At 24.9% G+C, this 27,992-nt stretch overlaps 1 protein-coding gene across 1 annotated transcript; it reads right to left on the bottom strand.

Moving 5' to 3' along the window:
- Positions 1-659: 659 nt before the first annotated feature.
- Positions 660-16,889, bottom strand: LOC145844907 (somatostatin receptor type 5-like). Its single transcript, XM_082952327.1, has 4 exons — positions 16,561-16,889; positions 13,070-13,304; positions 8,858-9,070; positions 660-779 (listed from the first exon to the last, which is right to left on the bottom strand). The coding sequence occupies exons 1-4, from the start codon at positions 16,887-16,889 to the stop codon at positions 660-662; spliced, it is 897 nt and encodes a 298-aa protein (XP_082808453.1).
- Between the last annotated feature and the right edge of the window lie 11,103 nt (positions 16,890-27,992).

Here is a 27,992-nt window from a genome sequence, read left to right as displayed (position 1 = left end):
AGAGCATAAGTTATAGTTTATAATACATGGTATCCTTTTAAGTTATATTATATATATTTGATGTTGTAAGCTATACAATTTTCACTTGTAAAATGTAGAAAATTACATTTTGAAAAAATTTTGCTTTAAAATATTCAAAAATTTCAGAAAGTTTAAACTAAACGCTTGAAATGCGACAAACAATAGCTCCTTATAGAGAGCTTATTAAAATAATATTTTGAGTGTGCTTAACGTTATCACTTTTTTTCCGCTCAATCGGTCGACATATTAAGCAGAACTTAGGCGTCGTCATGTTTTACGTACGAATGCAAATTTATTAAAGTTTTACTAGTTTATGATAAACTTTTTCCTTTTTTACTTGTTTTTTTAACCGAAAACAAATTTAAGAAAGTATGTGAACATAAAGTTTTAGTTGTAATTTTTTGAAACTGTGTAATTTAAACATCATGAGTTTAAAAATAATACAGTTTTGTTAATTTTCTGTTTATCAAAAACTGTCATTTTAAACACAAAAAATGTAAATCTACATGTCTAAAAACATACTTTATCAGTTTAAATCAGTTTTTAAAAAAACAAAAATACTAAAAAATGTAAAAAACAACGACGGTTTTACCGAGTAGTTAAAGTAAACTAAAATGTATAAATTTTAATTTTTAAACCTACTTTACTTTTTCGTTAAGTTTGAAGCTTTGTCCCGTGTTGAGGCGTCGCAGTTGTTCGTCTTGACCTGCAGCTACTTTGACTGTCACTCCACAAAACTTGTTGAAATACTCGTTCACCTATCGCAAAAAACAAACAATACTTATTTTTAATAAATAACTTTTGATTAACTTAGTTTATAAGAAATATTTTACCAAGTAAAACTATAACTGCGAAAAGTTTAGTTTAGTTTTGAAAACTCAAAAACTAAATATACAATCACATTGATTATTTTCTTCAAAATACTAGACGGCTGATTTGATAGTTGTATGTGCTATAATGCATTCAATTTAAAAATTCTTTTAGATTCTTTGTTTTCAGAGATCAATCAAAAATAAAGTAAAAGCGATCAATATACTTAATTGTCTGTAGACTATTAACAAAGCTTTTTTAAATCTAAACTTTTACAAAAATCTACATTTAGTTTTTTTCAGCTAAATAATATATAATAATTTATAAAAAGCACATTAATATAGGTGTTTTTTTTAACTTCAATTAATGTTTTGTTTATGTTAACCTAAATTGCTGCAAGAATACTTTACAGATAGTTTTCTAAATAAATTTACCACATATATTTTTACACATGTATACAAACTTACATTGACGAAAATAACTTTATGTATTCTAAAATAGCTTCAATTATAAAAATCCTTTAAAACTTATCGTGTACTTTTTTAACAACCTACTCGTAAAACAAACATTTAACTGTTTAAAAATCTTATTTAAATTTATCTTAAATGTTTTATGTATTTTTCTTCTACCACATGGTGATTGTTTTCTATGAAGTTTATGATTACTTTAAAAATACAAGAATATAAAAGCACATACAAAACACTTTATTGTAGTACAATAATCTACTGTTAAAGTAATTTAATAGTTGAAAACATAACTTTGTGAAAGTATGTTTTTTAAATAACTTCATAATGTAAACTGTATAAAACTAAAATATTTAAAAAACTATTTTATAAAAAGTAGTTTATTTAAAAAAATAGACACCTAGTTTCAAAATTATTATATTTATGTATTTTTTTAAGTTCTTTTAAGGTTAAAGCAAAAAGGTAAGTTCTAAAATTTAAAAAAATTCGAAATATCTGTAGTGTTAAAGTTATAAGTCACTATTAAACTTTTAAAATATTAAAAAGAAAGTATTGTTTTCTCTCTTTACAAAGTCAGTAAATATTTTTTTAAATTTTTAGATTTAAAAACTTGCTTTTACCTACAATAAAAAAACTTGATAAAACCTTTCCAGAACTATGTATATATTCAACAAACTTTATAAATTGAAATGCCCAAAAGTATAAACTAAAAATAAACTAAAAAAGTTTAATTACAACTAATGTAAGAAGCTTTTAAGGCTTTGTTAGTTTTGTTAAACTTAAAAAAAGCTTAACTATAAATAATATTTACAAAAGGTAAAATGGTTTAAATCAAACATTGCTCAAAAGATAAAAATCAATAATAAGTGTCTTAGTGAGTTTAGTTTTATGTTGCGACTACATATAAAGACGATGTAATGTTTACAAAAACAAAAATTTATACAAAATTTTTCATAAAATTAATAAAATTAGGTAAAACTAGTATACATAAAAAAATTAGGCTTAAAATTTTAGTATTATTTATGATCGCTAAGAATAAACTTAAATGAAATTTATTGTTTTTATTTCCTTATGACTGTGTTCAGACAGTAATGTATAATTTAATTATATTTAATATTCGTTGGAATTGGAAAAAAAAACTTTCTTATGCAAAATTGTTGTTTTTTTTTTGTTTAGTAAAAACTAAAGTTTGCCGTACAGACTATATGTATATATATAAATTATATTTTTTGTGAATGTATAACAATTACTTTTTGCAGCCACCTGCGAGTAGTAGTATAAAATTTAATTTATTTTTTAGCATAATGTAACAAAGTAATTATAAAAAGTGCACGAAATAAAAATGTTTGATATCTAGTTTTATTAAATTTTAAAAAATACACAAAAAACGAAATTTTTAAAAATGTTCATAATCGTTGTAATTTTATACTCTTAAATAAAGTTAATTTAATTAATTTAAACTAAGTTTTTTCTTTTAAATATTTTTTTGCAGGGTATAAACCTTATTAAATTTTAGCTTATGTTAACAAAAGTTGACATACTTGTTTAAAGAATAGTTATAAAATACCAAATACAACATCAAAAACTTTATTATCTTTTTATAAAAAGATAGCTTAACCGTACTCGCTTATAATTGTTGTAACAGGATTTCAAACGGGAAAAAACTCAAAGTTACAATAGAGGTTATGATACTAATAAGATTAATCTTAAGTATAGCCGGTAAGCAAAAATGGAGATCAATTTAAGCAAAAACCAGTGTACTTTTCATAAAATGTTAATCAATCTTTCTTTTTTTCTCATAGCTTTTTAAATCGATTTTTAGCTATTTTTAAACATGCGTATTGCTATTTTTTTAACAATTAAATAAATGTACAAAACATTTATAGTTTTAATTTTAAAGATAGTTTAAATTTCACGTAGAATTTTAGTTTCTGGTCGGTTAGTTACTTTACAACATTCAGCAAAAAAAAAGTTAAAGATCTGTTTTTGAAAAATCACCATGTTAACTTTAAAACATAAACACATCATTGTTTTAGTTTACAGAAACTTTTATTTTTAAATTTTAGAAAAAGTGCACATTAGAATTTTTTCAAATGTTTCACGGGTTTATGGTTACTATTACTCAACAAGTTTTTCCTTTTTTTGCTTAACGATTGAAAATCACAAGTATTTTATACATTCTGCAAACAAGATTATGATCCATGAAGTAAATATTGATTTTTATTTGAAGCATAACCTTGTTACTAAGCTAGTAAATTTAATTAAAAAGTCGACAATATGAAGTTTTTTGACTCGCCAAAAACTATTAAACTTAATTTTTTATGTTTTTTATTATTAAAAAAGACAACTTATAGACGTTGTTACAGATGATTACATAAGTTGTAGTTAAAAAAGTGTTTTACTTTAAATCTTAAAAATTTATATTCTTAAAATACAAGATCTAAACGTTATGTACTACATTACACTAAAATTAACTCTTTATAGTAATTGTTTTAGGTTATAGAAATTTTTGATAAATATCTTTATAACTTAGCTATTTATATACTGACTACAATGTAAAATGTTATACATATATTTTTTAAATTACAGCTTAGTATACTTCATTATTTTTTTTAATAAAAAGCATTTGAAACAAGACATTTTATTAATAACTAACAAACTATATATAATGAACTAACACAAGAACAACTTACAATTTTTCTGATTTCCGCTCTTACATCAGATTTCATAAACGCGTACAGGATGGGGTTAATCGCCGAATTAGAAAATCCGCAAACTAAGCTAATCGTAGCAAAATTCTAGAATGAGAAAAAAAAAAGATATAATTTTTTTGTTTTTTATTTTCGATATAAAAAGCTGATAAATTTTATCGTTTAAGTAAAATGATACTTTGAAAAACAATCAGTTAAAAACTATATTAAACAGTTTATGCAACGTTATTTTTAACTAAACAAAAAATTAATGTTTTATGCAACGATTTTTAAGAACGCTATCTAAGTTTTTGTATTATATTTTGAAAAAAAAATATTTTTTTACTTGAGTTTTAAAATTAGCCCTTTATGGATTGAGTGTTTATCTTAGAATTAACATACAATTAATTCACTTTTGAAACTTTGATATTTATCTATAATTTATAATTACTGCTTAATTCAAAGTACTGTTCTTTGATTAAATTTCATAAATCAATACATGTCAAAAGCTTAAACGTCAAATAATCAAGACAGTTTTCATTTAAATTTGCTGGGCATTTAAGTTTATACAGTTACTAAAACAGAAAGTTGTATTACAAAGCTAAACTTAAAATTCATAAACTAAATTAAACAATGTTGTAAAGTTTGCTTAATTCTTAAAAAGTGTTTGAGACTAGAATTTATTAAACTTATCAAGTAGTAATATCAATAACTTTGAGACTACACTTCGACTTCTTAAAACAAAGTAAATTTTTAGTAATTATATTAAACATATGTTTAGTGAAAAACTAATATTTATGAAAATTGAAGTAAGAACATAAAATTTTTACTATTAATTAAATAAAGGTTTTTAAAATCTTTAAAAGAAGAAAAATTGATAAAAGAAAAGGTAACATTTTATTTATCTTTGTACTTCAAAATAAATTATGGTCTAAATGTAATTTTTTTAAATGTTATTTTTAGTTGGAAAACAAATAAAAGCGCTCATAGTAATTAGTCCTAGGACCTAGTGTACAAAAAAAAACTTTCGGTTATCGAGACGCACACCACTCGGACACAGTTTAAAGTTTTGTCCACGACAAGTTTTTTCTATGTTTGTTATCAAAAAATTGTAAAAATCCTTATAGAAAATTCCGCAGTCAAATAAAAAGCTTCGTTGAGAAAAAATATTAGACAAACAGTTTCCAAAAAAGATATTTTTCTGTTTTAAAAAGCTTATATTTCAAGGACAGTAAAGTACGAAATAACAAAAAATGTAAAGTAAGAGCGCGTTAAATCTATATAGGCTTACATGCAACGTTGGAAAGAAATTACGACCAATGTTGCAGTGTGTCAAGCAACTATCTATCATGTTATTAGAAAGTTAAACGAAATGTTTTAAAGTTTAAATTGATTGTTTTATCCTGTATATAAAGACAAAAAATAAGTTATTTAAATACACATTAAGTTTAAAAGCTTATATTAATGATATAAACTTCATGTAGCTACGTTTAAATGTTAAATTTCAAGAAAAAGAAGCTTATTAGTGGATTTTGGACTGAAATACAGAATCAGTCTCTCTACAATAAATATAAAGTTAAACTTTTAACAAATAGTTATATATTTTTTTCTTTGTAAACAATACTTTATTATTGGAGTTGTTCTCTAAAATGTTGTGATATGTTTTTTATTTTTTGCCAAATCGTAACTTTTTATGTTAGTTGTAATTGTCGCTTATTTTTTCTTTCAACAAACTTTTGAAAAGTCATGGAGTATTACTTTTAAGGTTTTTAAAGATTGTAAATAGTTTTTTTATGGATTGGTTTTTTTTGCATATCGGTTCATTGTTAAACAGTAAGGCAGTTTTTAAAATAAAGAGAAAGAAAAAAAATCAGAATTAGAAACAATGTAATTAAAAAAGGTGCAAAAATAAAAGTTTTTGACGCAAAATACTAAACTAAACAGCAACAACCATAAAAAATCAAAAGTTAACTTTTATTTATAAATTATTTTTATTTTTTTAGGCTACAGTTGTTAGGAAAAGTTCTGAAAAGAGGTTTTGATATGCATATACTTAAATTTGACAAATAATTTTTAGTCAACAAAGGTAGCAATCAAACCAACTTGAAGCTTATACAAAATTTAAATAAGTAAATTGCATAATTTGTTTTAACCAATGAATTTTAGACAATAAATTGAGTTATAGTCAAATTTAGTAGGCAGGTAATAATAAGGATAATTTTAGTAAATTTAACACTTATCTAAGTCCTTCAAGGTAATTTGTTTTCAAAAAAGAATTACAAAATAGACCTTTTGTTATCAAATATTAAAATTTGTTTATCTTTTTTATTGTCTAGTATGCAGATTTACTTAAGAAAAGCACAAATCTAAAATTACACCTTTTTACACATTCTACAGTTTTTGTTTTATGATTTCAAGTAAAATCTTCGACCGAAAATAATGACTAAATTTGTTACTGTTTTGTATGCACAATTAATATAAATTTTTTTTTGAACGTCTGAAACTTCATCTAGAAGAGTTAGACAAAACTCTTGGACTACTCGGCGTATGTGTACGTCCACAAACAAGCTTTGGAAGGTGCAAACGTTTTTTATATAGAAATCCAATTTAGTGGTTTGATTATTTTTTAAGTAATATAAAAAACTGATGGTTAACAAATAGTTATGGAAACCAAAGTAATACATTAAACTTAAGCTATACAAGTTTTAAATTGTAATAGTTACTACTCAAACTTGTTTAAAGAATATTTTATGTATTAATATAAATTTCTTACAATAAAAAAAAATATTTAACAAAAAATGTTTGAATAAATTTCAAGTAAGTTACCACTTAAAAAAAGTATGAGCTTCCTATTTTTGTTGTAATTCAAAAAACATATAGAAGTACTCTTAGCTTATACTTACAAAAATCATTTAACTTTTATGAAAAAATTTTGCTGAATATAAATGCTCAAACATTTTATTGAAAATCTTTAATAGCTGAAATTGAACGTTAAACAATTTTTTTAAGATTGCAATAAAAAGAACAAAATACTTAATATGTATAAACTAACGCTTAAGTTGAGCTTGACTTTAGCCATAAATAAACTGTTGACAATTACGTTGGGTAACCAACAGACAATGAACGCACTACAAACTGCTGTTATCATTTTAGTGACCTATAAAACAATAATAATAAAATAAATTGTTTTAATAATTAATGTGTTTAAAAATTTACATATCTATTAAACTTAAGTAAATTGTTATATTAATCTATTCTAAGCTAAAAAACAAAAAATAGTTTCAAAAAAATAAAGTTATAGGTTTATTTTTATAAAAAGTTGAATTTGAAAAGTGTTTGATTATTAAAAGTAACAAAGTTTCCATGTTCTATAAACAGCGAATTCGACGGAGTTTTTAATAATTTAAGTGCTCTTAAATAAGAAGATAAAAACATGTGCTTTTCTTTAAAGTACTAACACCTATTAAGAAATCCGTTGATTTTGATTTGCATAGTATATTACAACTATTATTTCAAATATTGTTAAGATTACTTTTTGAAAGTCTAACTTTAGTTTAAAAACGTATAATTAAGTAACAAAAAAAAAAACATGTTTAATTTAGTCCTAAGAATAACTGGTACAACACTCATTTTTAACTTTACTATATTCTTTAGTAACGTGAAGTAACCAACAGATGATGAACGCATTACAGACTGCTGTTATTATTTTAGTAACCTTAAAAACAATCATAAAAAAATAAATAATTTTAATAATTGAGAGGTATAAAGAAGGTTTTATGCATTAAAAGAAAGTTAGTTCAATATGTTAATGTATTTTAAGTTTAAATTTTAGATTTAGTTTTATAAAAACCAAAATTGAAAGGTAATTGATTTAACAAAACTAATGACGTTTCTATGTACTATAGATAGCGCCATTAACGAAGTGTTTAATAAATGTAAGTAGTTATAAGAACAGAAGCTCAATTGTTTGAGATGCATTAGTTATATCAAATTAAGCCTTACTTATGATAAAACAAGCAGCAATTTAATACCAAATAAATGTTTGTACAATATAGTACTAAAATAAAGTTTTATACTACTCGTTTATAAATTTACTTCATACTTTAGTAAATGATCGGTATATGATTTAAGCTTTTTGATTAAGTCTGGTTTTGATGTTTTGAAAGCTGAAAAAATAAAATTAAAACACAATTCTGTTTGAAACAGTTTAAGAAAAGTTTTACGATTATTAAAATGCTTTTCAAAAACACCGAATGTTGTTTTTTATATTTTTACTTAACAAAAAAGACTAAAACAAAGTTTACTGTCTATATAGTTAATTTGATACCCTTCGATTCTATCTTCATAATATGTTATGAATAATTGGTCCGAATTAACTTTAGTTATAGTTTCTAGGTAACTTTGAAAATAAGTCAATAAAACATACAGTTCTATTTATTTACAATATTACTAAAGAAAAATTAACGATTGCTATTTATTAAAAATTCTAATTCATTCAGCTTTCTAAACTGAAGTGTTTTAAGTCAATTTGAAATTGATCTCTATCCTATAATAATTCTGTTTAATAAAATAAATTGAAATTAAGTTAACACGCTGCAATTTAATTCATATAACTTGTTATTATAAATCGGTACTAAATTTTGGTATACCATCAAAATCCACCAGCGTTTAAAATCCACCCGATATTTTTATATTTTCTTTATTTATATATATTTTTTTTTGCTTTTTTTTTTGACTTTATTGTTATTGTTACCCCTAACCCTTACCTTCGATCGATAAGCGGTTCTTGAATTTGACTGGGTGGATTTTGAATGTGTCCCTAAAGTTTATTGTTAATTTTAGTGACTGAAAGCAACTTTAACGCGAACCTACCCTGTTCTGCTTCTTGGACAGTATGGTGGCTCCCAGCGACATCTCGCTGTTCGAAGCTCTCCTCTGCAGCTTGACGAATATGACCAGGTAGCAGGTGCAGATGATGAGGATGGGAATGAAGAAGCCGATGAAGAGCCTGGCGAACAGGTGGACGTTCATCCACGTGACGTCATAGAACTGCCACGTGCACCTCAGCCCGCAATCCGGATGGATCTGAGAGTTTTTTATTTTGAATTAATTTTTTTTGATATAATTGTGTTCAGTCTTTATTTTACAAATTAAAAAGCTAATTTTATTGGCAAAAAGCGCTTTTCCTATCGCAGCTGAATTGAGTTGGATCAAAAAACTGTTTTTTTTTCTTAAACAAAATAAGTTAAAGTATATAAGATAAAAAGTTTTAAAACAAAACTTAGTGGGCAGGGCATGTTTGGTAGCATATTAGTGAAATTTAAATTAGTTATTTTTATCTTTGTTTTTTGGTTATGAATGAACTATTGTATATTATCATCTTTTAATTAAAAAAAAATATTAATTTTTGTTTTATTTGTTTTGTAACGATTGTGTTTTAAAATACATTTATAATATAATATACTTTTTGACTGAGATATTGTGTGCGTTTAAACTGAATATTGATAAAAAATGTTGTGTTGCAGATTTGCAAAATCTAGTTAAAGATTCTTATTATTCGATCTTTGCTCGTATTTTTTTGTAAATTTTTTTTAAGTTGTTAGGCATATGTAATTTGTTCTTCAGTAAAAGTTATAAGATGCAAGTCGTTAATTTTATCAAAAAGTAAATATAAAGTTTTTATTTCGTTTTAAAATGTTAAATTCATCTCAAACAAATTTATAACAAAAAAATTTGTAATATAAGATTTTCTAACAGATAAAAATGACTTAATTGTTTGTATACTTTCTTTTTATTAAAAATCACTTTTGAAACCAGAACTTAATGTGTAAAACATTGAAAAAATAGCCTAAAGTACTATTAAAAGTATAGTTAAAATTTGAACATAAAGAAGTTGAAGCTATAAGAAGTAAATGTTTGTTTTTACCAAAATTGAGGGATTTATTCAGAAAGAAAAAGAGTTTCATAAACACAAGAATATCTTAGTGTTTATCATTTTTATAAACTAAAAACATCATAGTTGATAGTTACTTCAGATTTTTAAATTTTGAGTATAACCCTTATAAGTACAACAATTTTTTATGTACTCTAAATACTATTACAAAACTGTTTGGATTTTTAAAGTTGTGTTTGAACAGTTCATTATATAAGCAGTTGTTTATGTAAGAAAAAATTTACTTGAAAAAAAAAATTTTCGACAGATTTTATGTAAGATTATAAAATGGAATTTTAGAAAATAATTTATTCATAAAGGATTAATCTAAGTGTATGTATGTTGGCATACCAGTTATGTATTATTAATGAGCAGTTTTTAACAAACAACAGTTCAATACAGTTTTTATTGTATCACTAGGTTTTATATAACTACAAACTAATATTAAAAAGCAACGCTGAATATCGTTTAGTTTAATGGATTGGGAAGAAAGTTAAAAAAAATCGTATAGAGTATGTAAATTGCGAATATGTCAAACTATTGTGTTCTATTTTTTTTATAGTGTTAAATGTCACATAACAACTTTTAAATTATGCAGTCTTAAAAGTAATTCATACCCAAGTGTAATATACTTGTAATAAAACTAAGTTTTTCAAAGAATTCAATTATTAAAAAGCAATAACTTTGCCTTGAATAGTTTGTAAACTATCGAATAAGCACGTATTAAACTTTCGTGAATATAAAAATTTTTGACGTATAAAACGTATCAAAAGACTGAATAGTTTTTTATCAATATAAACAGTCAAAAGTAAACTTCTCATATACTTTTGTTTTATAGTTTCTTTATGAAAAATTGTTAATAATCCCTAAGTACTACATTGTTTAATGCACATTTCAGATTTTGCTATGTATTTTTGAAACTATTGATTTAGTTTACGACTACTTTTTCTGGTAAATGTTCAGTAGTTAAATTTTTTTTATAGCTATAAGTTCTTTTATTTGAACTAGCCAAAATTTTAATTTTAAATATACTCAACAATGTTCCTAAATGTTTTTTTTACATTAGGTCGTGAACTTAGTGAGGAATGAAAAGCATATTTATTCTCAATTGAAAGTACTCATATTTCTAAATTTGTTTTATAGCACAAAACTATTTTTTTTTCATAGTTGTTTATTTATTATTTGTAAATCAACTGCAGTAGACTAACAAAAGATACTGACATGATAATGAATATATAGAAAAGTTCTGTCCACTCTTAAGAAACTGAAAAATATCGAACTGATTATTTTTGCAAGTTTTAATTTCACTATACTGCTGAATTATATAACCATGTGATATTAGCTCATAGAGATTAGCTAATTTTTTCATAGAAGAATATAAACGAAATATTTTTAAAGAAACATTATTCAATTTACACAAAATAAAAATTTTATGAAAAGTAATATTTCACTAAAGTCAATGTCTGAACAAAGTTTAACATGCGGCAGAAATTGCATTATAATAGATTTACAAAGCTGATAACAGAGCAGAGAAAAACAAAAGGCTTCGGAAATGCAATTATTTCATTCGAGTTCCACGCAAATTTTAACTGTGAAAGTTTTGAATAATCTTGTTTGAATTTAAACTAGTGCTAACGGTAGAAGTAGTAAAAGCCCGTTATTAGTTTAAATTAATGTTAATGCTTCCTGTTGAAAAACTTACTTTGAGTTTGCGAATATGTAAACTATTTTTTTATAAATAAGCATTTATTATTTACTTTTGATAAAACATTTTTGTTCTATGCTAAAAAAAATTAAACTTTAAAACAAATTTACAAATTGTTTTTTTTATAAAGGCTAGTTTGTACTTTAAAGGAAGATTTTGCAATAATACTGTTTTACTTTATACTATAGTTAAATTTCAGTTTTTCCTATCAATATACAAAGAAAACTATATTGTAATGCGTTTGTATCAGATTTTTTCCGTTAAATCAATTGAAATTTTCATCATATTTTTATAATTTTCAATTGTTCTTCATTTCTACATTTAGATTTATTAAAAAATTTCAAAGCCAAAATATTTACCCGAATAGCTAAAATTAATTAACCATTTTAATTAAAAAATCTACTCTATTATCAAATAAAAACTGTTTTTTAAACTTTTAAAGTTAAAAATTTAGCCCTGGAATATATTTACTTATGTATACAGTAAAACTAAACATTTAAGCTTTTCTTTAAATAAAACATAATTATTGGATTTTAGTTTAATTTTATAATAACCGTACTTAAAGTTTAGTTTCTGACCCTTTGCTGCAAACAGCCTCGCTACTTTGCTGTTTGTTGGAAAAATTATTGATTAATGAGTTTGTAAGTTGAGATATAAATATTTGAAAATCTTCAGCTTAAGTTTTTATAGTTTTACACATTTAAAATTGTAAAACTAATACTTTGTATTTAAATACACTATCAAATAACGAGAAGAAGCTTTTTTTTCGTAATAGCTAGCAAAAAAAGTAAATATCAAGTTAGTTTTAACTACTTTAAAGAATTAGAACATTAAATATTTTGGAAGTAGTTAGTTTAAAATGCTTCATGCAAGCGCTTTAGAGTCAGTAATTCAAATGCTATTGTTGAATTAAAAAAAAACTTTCTTGCCAGCAAAATATAACTAAACAGGATTTATTTAACTACTAATTGAAACTTTAACATAAATTTTTGAATAAAAACACAAAAGTTCTAAAAATATTATTAGTATTTTAAACCAAGTGCTACATCTATTTAACTAACAACTCAACGTGTTTAAGTAAAAAAGCAAACATTTGTTCTCACTAAAGTTTTTAAATATTTTTAGAAGTAGACAATCTACAAAGCTAATCATTACGATTAAATCTCATAAAAATTCAATCATAAAATTATCTAGAAAAAAAACTACAAAGTAACTAGTTCTCAAAATTTTTCAGTTCAAGCGCTTCATCTATTGAACCAATGCTTTGGCGCACTAAAACAAAACACAAAACACCAGACTTGGTAAAAAGCACTGTGTTTAGTGCTTAAAAACATTACTAAAGCTATGCTAAATCCTACTGCCGGGAATTTTTCAACGCTAAGCACAGTGTTTTTCACCATGTCTGTCAAGTGCTACTTATTCAACCAAAACATTTTTTTTATCCAACCTCCTCGACGTTCCTCAGTACGAGCGCCTCCGAAGCGATGGAGACGGCGGCCACCCACACGAACAAGCAGCACAAGAACGCGTTCCTGTAGTTCCTCACCTGCCTCGCCCGCACCGCCATCACCACGGCAAGGAACCTGTCGATGGACATGGCGACCAGGAAGAACACCGACCCGTACATGTTGACCAGGGTGAGGAAGGACACAAGCTTGCAGCCCACCATCCCGAATATCCATCTGTGTGGAAGGTTGTAATTAAAAATATGAATTGCAAAATTACTGAGTCTCACCGCTGAGCGAATCTTATTCAAATGGAATATTGATCGAAATAAATATTCTTGAGTTAGTTCTTTTATTAAACCTGTTTCAACTATTAAATTAAGTAATAATTTTGTTATAAATTGGTTTTAACATGAGATCTTGAAAAATTAAGCAGTTTAAGTTTCTACTGCATTGAAGTAGAGTTTTTTATTACAATTTATTAAATATCAGTGGTCAGAGCGCTTTTGTTGCTTTTTATGTTTTTGTTAGCAAGCATTTGTTTTTACCTATTAGTCTACAGCTAAAAACTTAAATCCAATTTTGAATTTTTTATTAATACTGTGTACTACTTTTAAGCATAATGATTTGTTTTTCATTTACTAGTTAAAACTTTGCAACTTAAAATTTAGTATTTAAAATGTTTAACTTAGTAATTATTTTGTATGATTTTCATTAAAATATGTTTGTTATAAAGTTTTTTTTAAACATCAATAACGAAGTACGACTAATTTACAACTTGTAGTGGTTTCTATTAGAAAATTATTAAAAAAGAATTACTTCCATAGAAACTAATTTTCATTGGCTCGTAGAAGTTAATTAAGACTAAAGTTTTTACGATTGGCGTAAATACACAAGTTAACTTAATATAGTTAAAAAGATATTTAAACTTTTTTACTAGTATATAGTAAACAAACGTTAAGCAGCTACGTTTAAACAATTTTTCTATAAGTTGAAAAACTAAGTTTTTAAATACAAAAAAAAAATCAAAACATATTCAAAAACTAAAGAAAAACATTTAATTAGTATGTAGCTAGCAGTATACCTTAATTTATTCTACGCTGAGGCCATTATAATTGTTTTATAAGAATTAAGCTCACTTATATTTTTACAGTGACAATACGTCCAAGTCTTGATGAAAATTGAAATATAAAGAATAATATTGCTCGCTGCTTTCGATGCGCAGTAAACATTTAAGTTGTTTAAAATCGAACTTATTGATTTTATTAATACACAGCTTTCTCTTAACAGCTTCGATTTAAAAGAATCGCAAACTTTTATCTTATAGTTTGAATAAAAACCGTTTTAAAGTATTTTGCAATAAATTTTCTTAATGTGATAATGCAGTAGGTAACAGTTACGCAATGGTAACTTTATAAAATGTTATTTTTAGAATTTATTTGTTTTTTTTCTCAAAACATTCTATTTCACTTTAGTTCATTTTAAAACCTACTAAAAATAAATTGGGAAGCATTTAAAGCTTTAAATGCATAAACAAGTTTTTCTATGTTGAGCTTTGTATAAAGATTTTCGTAGTATTGTTTCTGAACTTTTGTCAATATTTTGTAAAAGTATTAAATTTACATTTGTGTAGAAACTCTAGTATCGTTGTAAAAAGGTTAAGTTCAAGTAGTAAATTATTTTCAGAATAAATGAAATATATTCATATTTACGTCTTAAGAACACATAACCATTTGTTTTTAAAAAGAAATTTTTGATCATAAATCAAACTTCAAGTGATATAGATAAACGTTTATAGAAATTTTCAAACTTTCTGTTTTAAAAAATAACTTAATTAAACTAAGTTAGTTCGAAGCTTTTAGTGAAAGAAAAATGATGATGTTTAATTAACTTAGATAGTTTTTACAATTATTTTTGGACTTTTTTGTTTATACAGTGAAAAACTTTTAAACAATAAATAATAAACATAACATATAGTTTTTTCTCAAGAGTTTTATTAAAGATATAATGAGTAACTTAAGGCTAATAGAACATAACACCAAAAAATTATTCAATTTCTTAGATATTCTTATCATGTATAGTTAAAAAGATTTAATTTTTAAAATTTTGAAAACTAAAAAAAAACTAAATTTTATAATGTTTTCAGGGAAATTTAACTCTGAAATTATTTAAAGTAAGTATTATAAATAAGAAAATTAACATACAATAAAAAGAAAGTATTTAATTTAATTGAAAATTTTATCAAAGTTTTTGTAAACTAAGTAAAAAATTTCAGAAAGAATGAAGTTGGAAGTAATTTAATGTTCAATAAAAGTTTAAAAGGAGAAAAACAACTTCACCGCTAGAATCACGTCATTTCAGTAATATTTTGTGAACTTTTTGTAGAAACTTGTTTCTTTAATATTTTAAAAATAATTCGTTTACTGGTATAAAAATTCTAAAAGCAGTTTTTTCAGTACTTCTTAAAAAATAATTATTCAATAGTATCTTTATTATTTTGAAGTACTTTTAATAAAACTTTATATACTTTATTGTTAAGTGATAAATGTATTTCTTTACTTATTTAAGCTAATATACACTTTACACTTATTCAAATTTTAAGTTATTAGTTTATATTAAGTTTTTATGTTTTTGAATAACTCTTTGGTTTATTTAAGTTTTTTTTTTGTTTCAAGAAAATACAACTTTGTTCATATACTTCGAGTATGGTAAGTTTCTAAACTAATTACTGTTTCTTCGTAGAATTTTTCAGTAAAAACTTGTTGTAACAGTCTTCTTTAATAACCGTTCTGAATGTAGAGTTTTGTTTAAACACAACATGTTATTTATATAATTATATTATTATTATTTCATATTTTAATTGTTATGTTTAATTATTAACGACATAGTTGTTGACTGAAAACATAAGGCCATTATCTAATTATTTTATTTCAACATTAAAATGCTATTAAAACTCGACAAAACTGAAGTTGTATAAAAAATTACATTTTTGAATTTTTTTTGTACTTGATATCAGTTTATTTAAAAGGTGCTTTCAATCTTTCTTCTTTTTGTTAACAAGAATATTTTTTATTGATGCAACAATCTAAAAAAATCTCTATCAGTTTTATATAAAAACAAGTAGCGTTTCTAATACTTTTCATAACTAAATCTAGTATTGAATGAATATTATTTCATGATACTTAAAATTTTAGAAACCTAGCAACTAAGTATGCTTTTACTACTTTAAAACTAGTTCTACCTTGTAAAATGATGATCGCAATTAGCAAAGTTTATAAAAGCTGTTTACTTTAAAAGCTACTACTAAACAAATAATCTATTTCAAGTTATGACTGAGAGATTTTTTCGTACACGATAGTCCTTAGATTATTATTTTTTATTTTTTTATTTCCTTTTTTGTTAAATAAACTTCAACTTAAACTTGAAAAAACTTTTACGTATGCAACTGTTAAAGTAAAAAAATTGATAAAAAAATATTTTATCACCAACGAACCTGTTCACCTTGATCTTCTCAACGGCGTGAAACGGCAGCGTGGCGACGAAGATGAGATCGGCCAGCGCCAAGTTGAACACCAGCACGTTGGTAACGGACGCCTTCGAACCGTACTTGTTCCTACCTAAAACGCTCCTGCCCACCACTAGGAGGACCAACCCGTTGCCGAGCACGCCAACAACGAATATGAGGAAGTGGAGGGTGGGGAGTAATGTCGTGTCGAAGGTGGAGGGGGAAATCAGGTTGCAGTCAGATACAGTAAGGTTGAAATCGGGATCGATCAGGTTGAAGCTGGTTGAGTTTATTGAAAGTTGAGAAATATTTTTCATTGTTTTATTTTAAGCGAAAATTAAATCTGCTAGTTTTAAAAAGTTATAACTGACATGAAAACATAATATAAAATAAAAGCAATAGAAACGAAGCTTTTTTATTTAAATGTCGAGCTCAGCACAATATAAAAGTGAAAACATAATGATTAAAATTGCCTTGACTGAGTTTTAAAAGCATTTATTGATAAACACTGCTGTTGTTACAAGTTATGTTTACTAGCTGCTGAGAAAAAAAAGTATTTATGATAGTTGAGGTTTTTATAAGCATTCGTATGGACTTTTTTTTTACTTCTCTAATTGAAAAAATCGAGAGATTATACGAACATTTCGGATTTCCATTAAGTTTTAGAGTGGATTGAGCGTTTGTTTACTTGGGTTAAATAATTTGATTTAGGTGAACTGATATTATTTCCATAATCTAAAATAATAACATACATTTAAACTTCTGTTACACAGGATAGAATTATGTTGACAACCTGATTATAAGCTTAAAGCGAGTAAATTTTTTTAAGTGGTTTTAAATAATAATTTTAAAACAATAAAAATTGTTTTAAAACATTAAGTTCTTATTTTCAGACTCGTTTTTATATTGGGTTAACAATATAATTGTGTTTGATAAAATGATAACGGTAACCATAAAAAACAATAGTATAAAAAATTAACTTTAGAAATTTGAATTAAATATAAATAGAAGTAAATTTTCAAGTACGGCTTTAAAAAAAACAAATTTTACTACAAAAAATTAGAATGTTTAAAGTTTTCGAAAGTGGCTAACAGTTCTGGCTATAACAATTTCCAATGCTTTAAATAACTTATTTTACAAGTACTTTTTGTGTGTAGTAATCGAGAATAAAAGAAAAAAAATTCTTTGCATAACATATCATTAGTATATTGTGTTTGAAATTTTATGTTTTGCATAAGTTGTGTAATTTTCAAACTTAAACCAATCAGATTAAAGTTTTCATGTCTAACGTTATTTCGGTAAAATTAATTGACGTTTTCTAGTTGTACGACTCGAGTCTTTTAAGTTTACTTGCGTTACTATCGCAAACGCACTTAGCTTATTAAAAGTGGCTTCGTGAAAGTATAGTAAAAGTTAAAAAGTTTTTTTTAAACGATTTTATTTAAATACATTTCTGAACTCTTTTGTTTAAATTTTAAACCTAAATCACCAGAAACTCTTATGTTTCTTTATATATATCCTTATACTTATTATGCACAAAACTGTATAGAATAGTAAATCTGGTTACAAATCGATTAAGACTGGTCAACTTTCATTAGTTGTATTTAAAAAAAAATATTATTTTTTAATTATATTACAAACTTAACTTATTTTTTAAACTAACAGTTTTGTTAAATAAGGTTGCCTTTAAATAAACAAAACATATTAAAATACTTTACTTATTTTAGTAAATAATACTGTAAATATTCAGGGATCAAATTAATAGACAAGTAATAACTAGTCATTTACAATGCATTTGGTTTAGACTGCATAAATTATTATTTTTGGAAATTTATTCAATTATTTTAAGCTTTGACTTTATTTATTATCAAACTAAAATTTTTATATTATGTTAAGTTATAAAATAAAATTATTATTTATGTTTTATATACAAGTGAAAGTTATAAATAAAACAGTTGTCAGCATAAACTGACATTAAAAACTTAGTTACTTTTAGGTATAAAGTTTGATAAAATTGTTTTATGATACGATCTAAATGTTTGTGTTTACCAGGTTAAAGTTTTATTTATTGACTTAAACTTGATTTATAACTAAAAAAAACTTCGTCAAATATATATTGTTCGCCATAGTTTTCTAAACATTAAAAAATGTTAGCTATACTTTTTGCTATGAGTTAATTTTTTAAGACGTTGGTAAATTATTCTGGTCATTTTTGACTTTGTATTAGTGTAGTTCTCAGCACAGTTTAGTATAGGTTTGATTTTATTATATAAGATCTTGTCTTAAACAGAGGTAGGCAACTTTTCTCGTCGACGGGCTGGATTTAAAATAAAAATATATTTGCTAAAACTTCTAATGAGGCGTGTAACTTTAAAAAATTGCACTATAAAAATAAAATGAATCTATAAAAAAGTGTATGTACAAAAAAACTTTTTTATAACAAGCACTACTGTTTGCTAAAAATTAATTAAAAAACATTTAAAAAAGTTGAAAATAAAATTTTCAATACTATATTCTTGCGGAATAATTTTCATAGTTAAATATAAGAAGAAATGTACAATAAAAGTCAGAAAAAAGAAAAGATCTTTTATTTACCTGTTGTTGTTCTTGAATAGGAATTATATTAATTATATTAATGAATTATATTAATCTGAACTTAACCTAGAAATTCTTCAAACATATCAAAGTTAGTAAAAAAAAACCTTGAATTAATCTTCTCAGGTGAGCAGTGTTTTTAGCATTAACGCTCTCATTTATGGATTATGAAGCTAAAAGTCAGTTAAATTGATAGGAATTAAAACTAAGATAAAATAAAACTAAAACTTTTTTTTTGTAGGACTAAAACTAATACCAATATTTATTACAATTTCACTAAAACAACAACTTTTTATTGTGTAGGACTAAAACTAAAACTAATAGATATTAAAATTTCATTATAACTAAAACTGGAGCCAGCAAACACTTTGAAACTTGAAACTTGGCTTGCTATCACTAACTGACTGCCGACCCTTGACTTAAAGTAACAAAACTGAAATGTCATAAATGAACTTTTTTTCTGTTTTAAGAAAAACAAAACTTTTAAAAAATAATTTTAAACCACTTAAAAGTATTAATTCTAAAGTTAATAAAAACAAAACTGTTTATCTAACTTCGCATGCGGCTTAATATATATTTGAACTTTGATTTTCCTAAATGATTTGAAAATTAAATTTAAATCTATCCTGTATTATCTTGTTGTATTTTTTTATATTTTTTCGTTGTCTGTCAATTATATTAAATATTGTTTGTAAAATTTTTATGTAATTAAAAAGACAGACTAATTAAGTTTTATGTATTTATGTTTGCTAAAGTTAGTTATAAAAAATTATCTGTTTGTTTAAAACTAAACAGTTAATTAAACTTATTAGAAAATTTATATATAAGTAGGATAACATACGATAAAAGAAAATAAAAAACTAGAAAACTTCTATAAATATAAGCTAAATATCTTTATGTATTAACTAAAAAATGACATCTTACCAGTAAATTTCAAATGTTATTTATAACGTATAGAAAAATTACTTAACCGTTCAACAAGATCTTTGCAAAGAAAATATATCTTACTAAATGTTATAAACATAAAAATAAATTGTTTCTTTTAGATCAAGTTAATCTGATCTAAATTTTGCTTTATTTTCCTTGATTATAATAGTTTTAGTTTTTAATGTTGGTAATGCTGTTTTTTTTTAAATAGCTCAAACTTTTAGAGTTAGTAAGTAGTGCTTAGCTCAATGACCCAAAGTTTTTTTCAGTTTTGAAAGTCAATTTCCTTATCGTATTCAATTTCATGTTCTCCGGGCTACTTGGGTCTCTAAGTTTATTTGAAACCGCCTCTGTAACAGGTTCGGCAGTTTCGACAGCAGCCAGATTAGTAGTAGCTTCGGGGCCATCTTTATCTTTAGTTGCTATCTCGGTCTGCGACCGATTGCAAGAGGGTTAAAGAGCTAATAACCTAAACATTCTACTTATAATATAAGTTTAAATATAGACTAAAAAGTATCTATATGCCTTATTATACAACAAAATCAAAGACACAATAAGTAAGGTTTACTACTTGAGAAGGCTTCTTGCATTTCACAATCTTAGTTGTACTTTAACAAATGGTTGCTCGTACAGTTTACTGGTTCAGAAAGTAAGACCTTATACTTCCTCGTTGACACCGGATAAAAAGCGCGCGATATAAAAAGATACAATATTGAAATAAACAAAATGAAATATAAAAGTAATAAACTATGCCACAGAATGCGTGGGATATGAATCAAGTTCAATGTTCAAATGGATCCAAACTGGAAGTTGTTGCTGGAGGACAGTTTGTCTGCTACAGTATGCGTAGGCTTATGAGTATGGCATATTAACAACTCGAATCGAGTTGTACGCCCCGTCCGACGTTGCTAAAGTAGGTATACAAAATGTATATAAAACAAGATATAAAAGCTACGAAGTTATGAAGTTAAATACAAAGTAAATTTTTCACACAAACAAACAAATAGTTGAATAAGAAAGTTTTGCATGAGATCATCTAACTTTTCCAAGAGGGCGACTTATGCTTATATTTACAAACAGCAGAGTTTCGCTTCGTGCTTGTTTCAAGGTAAAAAACCCCAATTCACGCTCTGATTCGACGTATTTATAGTTTTACAATTTTCTTTCTTGAATTTTCGATTGCCTAAAAGTTTCGCATGATCAAGGCATGATTCTAATTACAAAATGCTGATTGTAGCATGATACCCAGCGTGATTGGTAGTTAATTCTACATGGCATTAAGGAAAATGCGTCAAATAGCGGTTGTTATTATTTGTTTTGAAACAATAATTTTAAAAACAAAACTGTTTTTATCATAATAAGAATTATCAATAAAAAAAGACGATTTAAAAAAGAAATTATTTATAAACTCGACTTTTGGAATATCGAAGGGAAAATAATAAAGTTTTCATGTCGATTTCCAACGAATTTACTATAATGTAAACAGTGAGTTAAGTTAAAGTAACTTAATGATAATAGGCTTCTTCAATACATTTGCTGCAAAACATTAGCTATTATTGGCAATATACAAATAAAGCAAGGAACAAATTAAGATTTATAAAAATGTCATTTATAGAAATTATGTATGAAGACCATGTGCTATTTTGAGTTTAAATTTTTCTTAATGCTGCTAATTTTTTTTTTGTTTATCAGAGCCTGAATTTGATTCATTGACTCTTCAAAATACTCGAAAATTATAATACATGAAAGTTTAAGTTTATAAAAAACCTTTTGACAATATACATAAGAATTTTTTCTCATTAAAATAAAGAACATTTTTTGACCCCTAGAGGCGTTGATTGTATCTGAATTTTAAATATATAAATGTATAAATTGTAGTTTTTACATATTAAGAACAATTTTTTATTAGAATAAACTTTATTAAGATAAACAAATATTAAAAAACATAAAATTTGAAAATTTATTTTATTTTGTTAATTCCTATGCACACCACTGTACACAAATGCCCATTTTTAAAACTTTTGAAACTACTTTTTAAACTAATACTTAAGTTAGATTAAGTGTAATTCGAGCCCAATTTTCTGTTATACTTAATCTTAATTTAATTATTTTCAAGTATTTACAGACACATTAAAAAAAACTCATTTTTATATAAAACCAGTTGTTTTTTCATATCAAGTTATTCTGAACTAAATGTTTCATATTTTTTTAACTTTATTTATTCCTATTTATATAATAGTTATAGTTTTAAATGTTGGTTATGCTGTTTTTTTCTTGATCGAGCTCAAACTTTTAGAGTTAGAAATTTTAGTGCTTAGCTCAATAACCATAAGTTATTTCAGCTTTGAATGTCAATTTCTTTATAGTATTCAATTTACTAAAATTCAAACAGCGAGTTAAGGTATCTTAAGGATAAAATAAGCTTGTTCAATACAGTTTAATGCAAAACATTAACTATCATTGGCAACATACAAAGAAAGCGAGGAACAAATAAAGATTTATAAAGATGTCATTTATTAAAACTATGTATTAAGACCATATTCTATATTAAGTAATTAGTTGTCTTAGTGCTGCAAGTGTTTTTTTGTTCTTAGAGCCCGAATCTGATTCATTGGCTCTTTAAAATATTTGAAAAATATGATACATGAAAGTTTAAGTTTGAAAAAAGTATTTCGATTATATACAAACAAAATTTATTCTCATGAAAATAATGAACAGTTTTTGACCCCTAGAGGCGTTGTTTGTATCTGAATTTCAAGTATATAAATGTATAAATTGTAGTTTTTGCAAATAGAGAACAACATTTTTTATAGGAATAAACTTTATTAAGATAACCAAATATCAAAAACACATAAAGTTTTAAAACTACATTTTCAAATAACTTACAAATTATCCAGTTTTACAAAATGTATCCATTTCTGTTCTTTAAAAAAACTTAATTCACTTGAGTAATAGACTTGTTAGAACTTAAAACAGTCCAAAATATCAAAGATAACTATTTTTAATTAGGTAGGTGTCAATTTTGCACGAGCCGACAAAATTTCACGAGGGGACTAAATTGCACGAGTAGGAAATTGCACGAAGACACTTTTGCACGAGCAGACAATTTTGGACGGAGACATTTACGCACGGGTTGAACTTTTTGTTTATTTTTTAGTTTTTTTATCAAGTAAATCATCATTTTTATTATTTTTTTTACTATCACTTTTACCCCTAATCCTTACCTTCGTTCAATAATTTTTTTTTCTTGTGGTTTTTTTAGTTATTTATATTTTAGTTTAATTTTTTCGGTTTTTTTTTATATAGTTTTTTTACTCTCGTTCAAAAATGACATTCCGTGCAAAATTGTAACTCGTGCAAAAATTTTTTCGTGCAAAATTAACTCTTAGTGCAATTTTATCTTCGTGTAATTTATTCCCCTCGTGAAATTTTGATCCGTTCCCGTTTTAAATACCATAGCTATCTTTTTGTTTTAGTACATTTTTATTTTCAATTAGATTGTTTATTTGTACAAATAAAGACTAATCTATTTCTTATAATATATTTTGTAACAAAACAACCTAAGAGTAAATACAGTTTTTTCTAAGTACTTATTATTTCAAATTAAAAAAATATTTTTGTAACATATTTAGAAGTTATTTAGTTAAGAGATATTTTGTTATACTTGGTTAAATTATAGTCTTTTTTGTATAGATAAATAAACAAGGTTATTGCAAAGAAACTAAACAAGCCTGAGCCATTTTTTTACAACTAATTTACAAAATTTTAAACAAGATTACAAATGTCTTATGAGGTCAAAACTGTTCATATATGCAAGTTAAAGACCATGATAGACTTTATCTTGGTGTTATTATGAGCTTTTATTAAGAAATTTATTAACAAACAGTGCATAAAAAATTATTTTTGTGATTTTTTCGACTAAGACCTGTCAATACAATACCTTAATTCGAATAAACTGAAATACTTGAATATTATAAACATACAATTTAGAAACTCCTAGAACAGGGGTCGGCAAACTGCGGCCCGCGGGCCAATTGCGGCCCGCGAAGGGTAAATCTGCGGCCCGCGAGCACGTTATTTTTTTGAATGGAATGCGGCCCGCGAAAAAAAATTTTGTGGCCCGCGAGCATGTAAAAGTGGCCCGCTGAGCAAAAATATAATTCAAGTAAAATTTTTTTCGGTAATTCGATTTAATTTTTTTAGTTTGGTTTTAAGTCTCTGTATAACATTTAAAAATAATTAGAAGAAGTTACTACTTTAATTTAAAAATGTGAAAAAGACAGATTAGCATTCTAACAGGATATTTTTCTTAGTTTCATACTAACTTCTATTTTACAACAGCAAGTAATTATCTGAAAAAAGAGTGTTTGAATTTAATAAAATAGTTATATTATACCTTTTTATCACATAAACTAAATGCAAATGTTTTCCATTTTGTACAAAAGTAATGCACAGTAATTAACTAAAGTGACATTTCTTTATAACTTAGATATTTTTTTCACTGTTTTTTATACCTAAGTTTCTTTTATATATTTTTATTTGTAAATGTTATGTTTTTGTGTAAAAACATTTAAAATAACATAGTGATAAAAAAAAAAAGTTTATTTAAGTTTTGTATTGACACATTTAATTTTTTAGAAGTTTTCTTTGCACTTGAACTAATTTATATGCACACTAACTTAAAAAAATGCTCATATTTTAAACGGCTTTTTATAAAATACTTTAGTTAGTTTAAGTGTAGTTTGTGCATAATTTTCTAAGTTTGTTTTTTCTACATGTAATATCTAAGTTTGTACAGACACAATTAAAACAATATATATGACATAAACTAATATAGTTTTCGTTAGGTATACATTTTCATTTTTCAAACATTGATTTTGTCAAATTAAGTTAACTTTTATGCTTTGCATATCAATACCTACATTTGCTGTTTTTTGGAGCTACCTACTTAATATAAACTAGACTTAGGGATAGTTTATAAACATTGACACACACTCAGACTATCACTATTTGAAGACTTCAAATCTCAGGCCAGCTAAGTCATTTTATAAGTTTTTGGCTAGAATTGTTTTTTGTATACAAAAATATCAGGAATGTTTTTGTTAATTCAGGCTGGCTCTTTTGCTTTAAAGAGTGGCAAATTAAACTTATGATGTAAGTTTTGCTCAACCCAAAGTGTTAGTTTCAGTTATAATATATGTTATAATATATCAAATTATATGAACTTGAAAATTTATGCTTAAAAATTTTGTAAAAAAACTTGAATTTGAGAATTTTTGAAAAAGCCTGGAGTTTCAAACAATTTTTACATGTAAAGTAGTGAAATTTCGATTTGACACAAAAAATTTAGCAAATAAACATTTCTTTATTAAAAAATATACTAAAGTAGCTTAACAGTGTTTTTTAATATTGATATACTTTATAAGACTTTTTTTTAAACTTTAATTAAACTTTATACTAAAAATAAATGAAGGAATTGTACTTCTAAAAACTTTTGGTGCATTGCACTTTTACTTGTAAAATTTCACCGAGTGTTGTGCTTCGTGTTTGAACTAAACCAAGAAATTATACTAAAGTGTCAAAGTTAAAAAAACATCTCTAATAAAAATTCTCAGATGAGCAATAATTTTTCTATCAGTGCTCTCATCTTAACATATTGATTAAAGTCATAATTTGATTTATGCGACTTTATAACCTTAATGCATTTCCTAAATAGGACTTTTTGTTGTCATTGAAGAAATAAACAAAAGTTTTCCATTACTGCCAACAAAAATTCTTTAAAAAAGTGTTCAATTATAAACGGTATCTCTTTATTAATAATAAGTTTTGCTACTTTATAACTTGCCTTAACAACTTTTTTCTGATAATTCTGTAGTTACTGAAGATAATCATGTGCTTTGTTGGAACTGACTTTGGTTATTTGTTTTTTTATCGTTTCTCGCAATAACTCCTAACTAACGTTTTTTTTTGTTGCTCTTCTTATATTTTACAACTAATATTTTTAAATGCTTATTGCAGATAAAGAATTGTTGTAATGCTTAATAAAAAAGAGGTTTTACTCTTCGCTAATGACTCAATTAAGTTTTATACTTTTGTTAAAAATGTTTAAGAAAGTTAATTGTCCATTTCAGCTGAATATATTTTTTTGGCATGTAATTTGTTTACTGTTAATAAGTTTCGTTATTTCTTTATGTTGTGAACTTTGTTTTAACTGGGTTGCTACACAAACAGGCTATTTTAAAAGCTTGAAAACTCAGATGTGTGTGAAACTTTTATTTCAAACATTTTAAATAAATCTTAGAATTCCCAGAATAGTGTTTATGACTGTAGTGTAGTTTACTAATTGTAGTTTTTTCTTGTTTTTTTACACTTTGTGTTCTTTTCAATGATTATGATATTTTTACTAGGTACTTAAGCTTGATTTACAACGATTTACTAGCTTTTTAAACTTTTTATGAACTTAGGCTGGTTTGATACAACTCAGACATTTTTGCTTTTTAAAAGACAACCATGTAAAAGACTAGTTACTAATAAGATATTTTATTTAAGTATTCGAGAATAAATTATGTTAAAGAGTTTGTTCTAGCTTTCTATAATACAAATAGGTATTAATTTTATTAAATTAACTAATTACTAAATTTTTTAATGAATGTAAACTATTTAACACGCAAAAACTTTTTTTTAAGTTAATATTCTTAGAAATATGAAAAAAGGGGTTGATAATATAACAAATGTATAAAAGTAACTAATAAATTGTCTTTCAAGTTTGGTTTTTATAGAGAGTTAAATTGTAAGTAAAATTACAAAAGTATTAAATTTAACTTAGTAAGTGCTTATGAAAGTACATAGTTTATTAACACTTAAGTATATTAGTCAATGTAAATTTTATTCTAATTTTATTTGATTTAATTTAAACAGTCATTCTATGTATAGCTAAAAGTTATTTAAAATGATAAGGTGAATAAAAGTAAAACTTTTCTCTAGTGTGACTAAAACTAAAACCAAAAGATTATTCAAATGTCACTAAAACTAAAACTGCGGCCCGCGAAGACTTTGAAAACTTAAAATTTGGCCCGCGACCACCAACTGCCTGCCGACCCCTGTCCTAGAACATAAAATGTCAAATGGTCGGTTAAACACTTTAAATAAATAAACTAATTTCTTGAAAAGGGGTCGACAGGCGTATAATGGTTTTGATTAAATTGAAAAAGATCTCGCTGCATTTGCACATTAGTCACTAGATGATCCTTTTTTTAAACTTTTACATTCCACACCCAAGAATATTTAGTGTAAGTTTTAACAATTTCTGGTTTAGCTGACCAGATTTACCTGCTCGCGGACCGTAGTTTTCAAACCCATGAAACATAAAAAAACATTACTGTTTATTATATTTTTTATTTTGAACGAAAATTAATATTTGATTTAGGTTCTAAATCATTACATATTCATTGAATTAAGCAATATTATAATTAGTATTGTATTATACAAAACCAAAAATACTTCAATAAATAAACAAAATTAAATTTTCAAGACATATAGTTGTAAGAATTGCAAACACATAAACATTTTAATTGCTTTACAATTTTTATAAAAATAAACTATACCTTCCTAATCTTAAGAAAAAAAAACTTTATAGAAAATTTCTGCAGCTAACGTACTTTTTCTCAAAGATAAATCGATAGTGCTTGGTTAAAAGTATAAGTAGCTTTAATTTATTAAATCAATTAAGTAACGTAAGGTCTTGAAATTAATTAAATTTTAAGATGTTACCAAACATACAATTTATTTTAATACTTTGTTATATATGTAAGTATAGTGCATGTTTTGATTTGAAATAAAAGCATATTAATGAACATGATTTAGTTAGTACTTGTTAAGGTAATATCAAAAGGTTTGCT

The sequence above is a fragment of the Thalia democratica genome, chromosome 9 (genome assembly GCF_965202585.1).
Source record: "Thalia democratica chromosome 9, ktThaDemo2.hap1.1, whole genome shotgun sequence".
NCBI classification, from domain to species: domain Eukaryota; kingdom Metazoa; phylum Chordata; class Thaliacea; order Salpida; family Salpidae; genus Thalia; species Thalia democratica.
Note: the sequence above shows the minus strand (reverse complement) of the source record. Positions and strands in the feature narration are given on the sequence as shown.